This window comes from Colobus angolensis, unplaced genomic scaffold (assembly GCF_000951035.1).
Source record: "Colobus angolensis palliatus isolate OR3802 unplaced genomic scaffold, Cang.pa_1.0 Scaffold123, whole genome shotgun sequence".
Lineage (NCBI taxonomy): Eukaryota > Metazoa > Chordata > Mammalia > Primates > Cercopithecidae > Colobus > Colobus angolensis.
The window spans coordinates 6,458,068-6,466,003 of record NW_012113475.1 but is presented as its reverse complement, the minus strand read 5'-3'; the positions used below and the strand labels follow the sequence as shown (position 1 = coordinate 6,466,003).

The 7,936-nt window shown below is 35.8% G+C and overlaps 1 protein-coding gene across 1 annotated transcript in view; it reads right to left on the bottom strand.

The window, feature by feature from the left end:
- Positions 1-2,487: 2,487 nt before the first annotated feature.
- LOC105505243 (PDZ and LIM domain protein 5-like) overlaps positions 2,488-7,936 on the bottom strand; it is a 30,780-nt gene continuing 25,331 nt past the window's right edge. Inside the window, exon 6 of the mRNA XM_011933032.1 lies at positions 2,488-6,741. Within this exon, the coding sequence (XP_011788422.1) occupies positions 6,652-6,741 (90 nt within the window). The 3' untranslated portion in view covers positions 2,488-6,651. The remainder of the gene's footprint in view (positions 6,742-7,936) is intronic.

Sequence of the window (7,936 nt, the reverse complement as noted above, 5' to 3'; positions counted from 1 at the left end):
AGTACTAAACTAGGGTAGAAAATTCAAGACACACCTGAAGGTATTATAGTCTACTAAAATACTTTAAACAAAGAAACAATGGTGTTTTTGAGTAAGTTAGAATAGCACCAGTTGTGTGTGCTTCGCAAACAAAAGAAACAAAGAAAAAAGGAAAAAAGAAATAAAAACCATTATATTTGAACTAGAAAGCGAACATGACAGTTCAGAATATGAAGATGAAAAATAATTTGGAACTAAGGAAACTTCAGACAGAAAGAACAGAAACTTTGTCCTTTGAAACACAGATGCATAAGAGACGTGTCAACCAACTCAAGGACCCAGCATAGAAGTCGTTTTCCTTGGGAACTATATTTACCATATTTGAGAAATTGAAAAATTATACTCCCTGAGAATTCTAAATTGCTTTATTTATCTCCCCAAGGTCAGACAAGTTGTTTTCGGACATGGAAATATTCCATTCTACACTAAACAACAGCTCCAAGCTTTATTGTGTGTTTATTACATGCAGTCACAGACAGGACAAAATAAAAATTGCCTTCTTGGCGAACTTCTATTTAAGAGGGCTTCCCGGCCGGGCGCGGTGGCTCACGCCTGTAATCTCAGCACTTTGGGAGGTCGAGGCGGGTGGATCACGAGGTCAGGAGATCGAGACCATCCTGGCTAACACGGTGAAACTGCGTCTCTACTAAAAATACAAAAAATTAGCCGGGGAGGTGGCGGGCGCCTGTATCTCAGCTACTCGGAAGGCTGAGGCAGGAGAATGGCATAAACCCGGGAGGCGGAGCTTGCAGTGAGCGGAGATCGCGCCATTGCACTCCAGCCTGGGCGACAGAGCGAGACCCCCCCCCCAAAAAAAAGGTGGGAGGGGGCGTCCCTAGTGCTCTGCCTTTCGCGCAAATCACAAAATGCATCTCACTTTTCCCCAACCCCATGTTCAAGGTATGAAGGCTAGCCACACCTTTCTTATTAATTATTGATGCAATCTTGCCACCTAGCCAGACAGATTCTAAATCAGACTCAAAAGTTCCGTAATATAATACTATAGACAAATGGTATACAGTGCTGTAAATTCTCCTCAGAAAATGAACACTTTGGCAAATCAGTCACTCGCCACATTAAAAATAATATGCATATCTCGTTAGTACAATAAATATACAGGCAACATTTGGGCTCGGTGCTTACTGAGTTAAATCCTCTCATTCATATGTACAGCACAAAACCGTATCAGTCTGAGATTTCTGTTAGGTAGCCATGTGTCCTAGCCCCTTTCCTCTGTTAAATTTTAAGTACTGCGAAGGAACCATTTTCCCTGGGAGGCTCCCACACTTGGGATGAAACTTTCTCTGCGGAATTTTGGCACCCTATTAATTAGCGGTTATGAGTGGGAGCTGCTCTCTCTCAGCAACTCCTATTCTGCCATCAGTCAAGTGTGATTCTGCAATAAATTTCCACGAAGCAAACTATTTCTGGTAATTCTCCCTAATTAACACCAGGCCTGCTAATAATACATCAGTACCTATGTGTTTCTGATATAACCAAGATCTTGTCTGAGACTACTCAAAAAGGGAAACCACCAACCCAAATTAAGCTTTTGCTGGCAAAAGGATTTTATATGTAGTTCTGTAAGAAAACCTTTGATAATCTTATATTGGGGACATTTTGACTAGAAAACACTGAACGACAGAGAGGCTTGCTCTGGTTTGAGCACTGAATGGGGATTTATTGTGAACACACAGTTGAGACTTAAACCTATAAATCTTGTACTGGATTACTGTTTCTTAACGAAGGAATGACAGATCTCTTATTTTGTCGGTGCATTTTAATGTGCAATGACGTGATTGATAGAAACCAAACAGCAGCTATTAAAATGTCAGATGCAGACTTGATGCCCTTAAAAGTTTGGCTTCTGGAGTTTAATATACTGTGAGCAAATAGACTTGAATTTCTCTTTTATTCCAAACATACAGCGTGCAACAGAAACATTTGTCTTTATACAGTTGGAAAAAAATCTTACTCAAACTAGTAAACAAATGAGGAAGAGGTGAGCCTACCTAGTTGTGGAACACTCAGCTAATGAGATTGAGATGAGTTAAGCATCCCAATATCTAATGCAAAATGTGGAAATATGGATGATTTATGTTCTTTGATTATGTTCTAATATAATGTTTGATATGACAGGTTGTTCCAATAAATCATTTCAGCAATAAATATTTTAAAAAGACAATTGAACTTACTTATCTATTAATTCATAAACATTGGGTACATTCTACATGCACAGCATAAAAACAGAGAGAAATACAATAAATGTGACAGTGTTTTCAAATATTTTGTTTCTGAGACATTTTGATAAGCAAATATCATACCAGAAGGGTTCTTCCGAGAATTATTACATCCTATCCTAACCTGTGAATATGGAACTTGATTTTTTTCCCATGATGACTTGATGGAAACCACTCACCAACCAAAAACAACAAAAAGGAGAGCTCATTTACAACAATGCAGTCATTTATTTATTGAGTATGTGCACATTATGGTATTATTACTATACTGATTATACTTATCATGTGACTTCTAATTAGAAAATATATCAAAAAGCAAAACAGCAGATAGACAAAATTAAAGAGACAGAAGATAGAGATTAACAGATAAGGCAAATTATATATTGAGAATCCAAATCCAATACCTTTAAACATCTGGGAAATGAGGGGGACAAATGGAAGCCAGATCAAATTTGTGTAAAACTATTCAGTATGTTTCTTTTGTTTCAGGTCTGAGAAGTCTCTCCCCTTCAATAGCAATGACAAACTTCAAATGCTACACAAATGTTAACAGAATATACTAGATTCACACTGGAACGGGGTAAAGAAGAAATTATTTTCTATAAAAGGGCTCCTAATGTAGTACTGCTTGAAAATGGTATATTTTTGTTGTAGATTATTTTAAACATAATGGTACACTAATATTTTGAAGATCTGAACTGTTATTTCCATTTGTTTTTACACTGTGACCAAATGATTAGGTTTTAGTTTTAGACTCTAAACAGAACCTGATTTAATAGGACATAAACATGGTACTATAGTGGTCCTATGGTACCCCTATGGGCGATGGGTTCCAAGGACCCCCTAGGATACAAAAGTCCGTGATGTTCAAGTCCCTTATAGAAGATGGTGTAGTATTTGCATATAACCTATGCACATCCTACCATATACTTTAAATCATCTCTAGATTACCTATAATAGCTAATACAATGTAAATGCTTTGTAAATAGTTGTTATACTGTATTGCTTAATGACAAAAAAAGTTTGTACATTTTCAGTAAAGGCGCAACCATCCATTTTTTTCCGCAAATATTTTTGACCCACAGTTGGTTGAATCACAGATGTGAAGCCTATGGACGTGGAGGGCCAACTCTAGAAGCATAAGCAGGGGCTACTTTTTAGGTTGCTACTTCAGCAGGCAACATTCAGTCCATGTAAGTCCAGAGAAAGATTATAAATCTAAACTTATCACTAAAAATTTTTAAATGGGAAATAAATCCAAAGAGTTTTTAGTCATGCATTATGATTTTAATCTATGATATGCCAAGTACAGCATTCCAAAATATACATCTAGAGAGACTAAAAGTAAATGCTCTATAGTGAAGAAGTAATAATTAAAAAATGCTACTAATATAGAAAATTTATAATCAGAAAAATAAATATTCAGGGAGCTCACCAGAAGAATAAAGTGCTCTGCCAGTTATTAAAGGATTACTGCTGGTGAATTAAATATGGCATTCCCTACTGGAAATACAGAGATTCTTCTGGATTGTGTTCAATATTTATTTCACAGGATTAACTGTTTTAGGAACAGATATAAAGCTTCGCCAGGGAAGAGTCAGACAAAGCACAAAGACAGCATGATATCTTAGGAAGCAATACTACCCTTTCAGGCATAAAATTTGTAGAAATGCAACATTATGCTTCATGAATAATATGTAGAAAGAAGGTCTAATGAAAATGACATCCTTAATGTAAGATAACTTTATAAGAAATCTGGGCCAAATAAAATTCTTTGAAGAAAACATCCAAATGCCATTCACTTACCAAATACTATCTTGGCATATAACCTATGAAGGCAAAACTAAACAAACAAACAAAAAAAGCTCACACCAAACAAAACCATCAACTTATTTTGTATTCTATAATGTAAAAGACTGTAAAGATGTGACACTGTACATTATATGACAATGCACATTAACCAGCAAGTCTTTTATAGGTGGTTTCAGCAGCAATGATAAATAATGCAGAATTCAGTTCCAGCACTTTATTTCAAAAGAAATTTCCTGCCTCCCTCCAAGATGCGGGGTGAGGAGGTAGCCTGGGGTTGCTATTGGAGAAGTATTCAGTTTGCTACTTTGTGTCACCCCTTGCCATTCTTTTATCCCCAGTTAATTATTATCTGCATATAATATAAATCTGCTAGACCATAAATTAACAGCTTTCAGGACAGATGCCTTGAAAGTTCTTAGGGAGGTTAAACAAATATTGTAGCCTAAAACCTCCTCTATAACAAACATGCACACAATGGAAGTGATGTCGTAAGTGAGTGATGGGGCAGGAAGGACCTAGGGCTCTGTCTCAACTATAAAAGCACCTTGCCCCAACCAAATTTCAATTATAACTTAGGGGGGTTCATGGACTTTCATCCATTCTGGAAACAAAAAGAAAACAAAGAGAAAAACCAAATCAAATACCAGAATCTGTTTTCTCACTGGGCAAATAGCAACAGGATCCACAGTTTTACCACAATTGTTTCCCTGTCTCCATGTGGTATCTACATAATTCTTTTCCCAAAGGAGGAAATAAAATAACAGGCCAATCTGAGTAATTAAACACCCCTCCCAACACTACCAAACCTCTGTGAATAAGAGCTTTCAAACTTTGTGATCACATTTGAAATTGGTTCACTTATTATTGCGAGAAAACCACAATAAGTCTCAATTTCATCACATCCTCAAGCCAATCTTTTAAATTTTAAATGTAGAAGAAGAAACAAAACGAAACAAAAAGATTATTCTGCAAAGAGCTCTCAACTCTTCGTCAGCCAGTGGCATAATTCAGAAACTGATTCAACTAATTTATTATTTGAGAAAAGGGGATTGAAAAAATTGGGGGGTACAATCTTCTGATTTACAACTCCCAGCCCCATTCCTTTCTACTTATTCTCTCTCTCTCCCTCTCTTTTTTTTTTTTTTTAAGAGACGAGTCTTGCTCTGTCACCAGGCTGGAGTGCAGTGGTGCAATCTCAGCTCACTGCAACTTCTGTCTCCCGGGTTCAAGCGATTTTCCTGCCTCAGCCTCCCAAGTATGTGGGACTACAGGCACGCTCCACCATGCCCAGCTCATTTTTGTATTTTTAATAGAGATGGGGTTTCACCATCTTGGCCAGGATGATCTTGATCTCTTGACCTCATGATCCGCCCGCCTTGGCCTCCCAAAGTGCTGGGATCACAGGCATGAGCCACCACACCCAGCCGTCTATGTATTCTCTTTAAAGAGAGAGAAAACTATTAGAGGCCAACATTATTTAATTAAATCTTTATCTTAGCACAGGGAAGGGAAAAAATAGAATCTGCCCAATATAGGTGATGAAGCATACACAATGAATAGAAACAATCACATTTTAGTAAAAGGCAAAAATTTGAGACTTATAAGCTATATGGTAGCTTATTTTTGAGTGGGTAAGAAATGAGAAAATAATATAACATCTCTTACTGGCATGACACATTTTCATAAAAAATCTCATTGCCCTTTCCTACTAGAATGACCCACCACTATAAGGCAAAAATAATATACAAGCAATTTTTTTTTTTTTTTTAATGAGATGGAGTCTCACTCTGTCACCCAGGCTGGAGTGCAGTGGTACGATCTTGGCTCACTGCAACCTCTGCCTCCTAGGTTCAAGCGATTCTCGCTTGGGAATCGCTGGGATTCCAGGCACGTGCCACCGCATCTGGCTAATATTTGTATTTTTAGTAGAGATGGGGTTTCACCCTGGGTCATGCTGGTCTCAAACTTCTGACCTCAGGTGATCCACCCACCTCGGCCTCCCAAAGTGCTGGGATTACAGGTGTGAGCCACTGCACTCGGCCTACAAGAAAGTTTTAAAAAACTGATGCCTATTACTGATAAAGTTCTCTGTTTAAAATCCTATTTACTATTTTAAAGATAAGTATTAGTTTTTTTAAAAAAATACAGTGATTCTCTTATTGATAAAATTTAAGGCATTTTCATTGCCTTTTGCAGATTTACTCATAACTACCTAACAAGGAAAGAAGGTATAATTATTTCAGATTGAATTATTTATTCTAAAATTAAATTCTTCACTAATTTATTCTAAGATGAATTTAATAGTCCATCAGGAAATTGGTTTTTATAAAAGTTATTTTATGGGCATAAAATACAGGAAAAAGTAATAATAAATGCCAAACTGTCTCTTTACTTTATGAAGCCAAATATTTCCTCAGACTTGGTTTTTAAAGCTGGAATTTATTCCTTCAGGGCCACTGTTATTTTTCAAAACTCCATATAAATATTGAATCTAAAAATTAGTAATTTTAATTTTCCTTTTTCTCTTCAAATTTCTTCTCTTCTCTTGAACTGTTGACTTTCAAAAATTCACAGAATGAGCATGTTTCTTACACAGGGGCTTGTCCTTCTTGGAGAAAAAGGTCTGACCTTCTAAACTTTCACAACACACCTGAAAAAGAAGCAGTATTTAAGAGGATATTATTTAAGAGGATAGTATGCATTATTTAAGAGGATATTAAGAGGATTTTATCAAGTATGCTGGAGAAGGAGAAAGTAATTTTTTCTCCCAATGGATAATATGACAAAACACTTTAGTTGGTTAAGTTAGACTCCCTAATATTTCACGATTACTATGACATTAGATATAATCTTTCAAAAGCAATGAAAAATAGCTTTTTCCTAGAATGTATTCTAATTTATAGAAAGCACTGATCATCACTTTTCTTTATCCAGAGGGAAGATTTATCCCTAACTGAAAAATCAATATAGAAAGAGGGCTCTTTAAATATATTTTATCTCCCCAAATTATAAACAACGTCTTAATTTTGCTTCATGTTGTAGAGACTCATTTGCTTTACCAAACCCTCCCAAGCCCAACATTAGCTTGCCCCCAGTTAACACAGGCACAGAATACCTGAGACCTTTTTTTTTTAAGGGCTGCCTTGTGTTCAAGCTGAGATATCTTTTGTTTGTTTCTTTTAGCAAAAAACCAGGCCAATATCTGGCTGCTGAGGATTATACAGTCAGTCCACTATCTACATTTACAGCTCCTTGTTCTTCCTATTGCCTTTGTTAATTAGAATGAACAGCTTTATTAGAAAAGAAAAGGTAAATCTGCTAAAAGTTTTGCTTTTTATAGACTTTATGAAGTCTAAGAGATGGATGAGGTAAACAAGAAAAAGTTCAATGGTAATGTTTGGGGAAATCATTAGGCGTCGATTAACATTACTTTTGCCCCCTTTGTACAAAGGGTATTGAAAACTGTAGATATGTTAAATCTAATTTTAAAAAAATCAAACACCTGAACAGAGCACGTTTACTGGATATGTACTTCCTACATTTAAAAACTATATATTTTGATCTTTAAATCCATCCTAATCATTAAACATAAAACCAAACATATTAAAATATCAAATGAATAGGCAAATACTTTATTACATGTTTATTGGACCATAGTCTCAAAAAGAAAAGAATATCCAGGGGTAATTGCTAAGAAAAGAAATGACTCAACATATAGTTTATTCCCAGTGTTAATCCAATAATCGATTTTTATAATTATTTATTTATATTTTAAGAAGTACTTAACATTTCCAAAAATTACAACAAACACTCTAGTAACAGAGGTTTTTTTTTTAAGTAAAGGA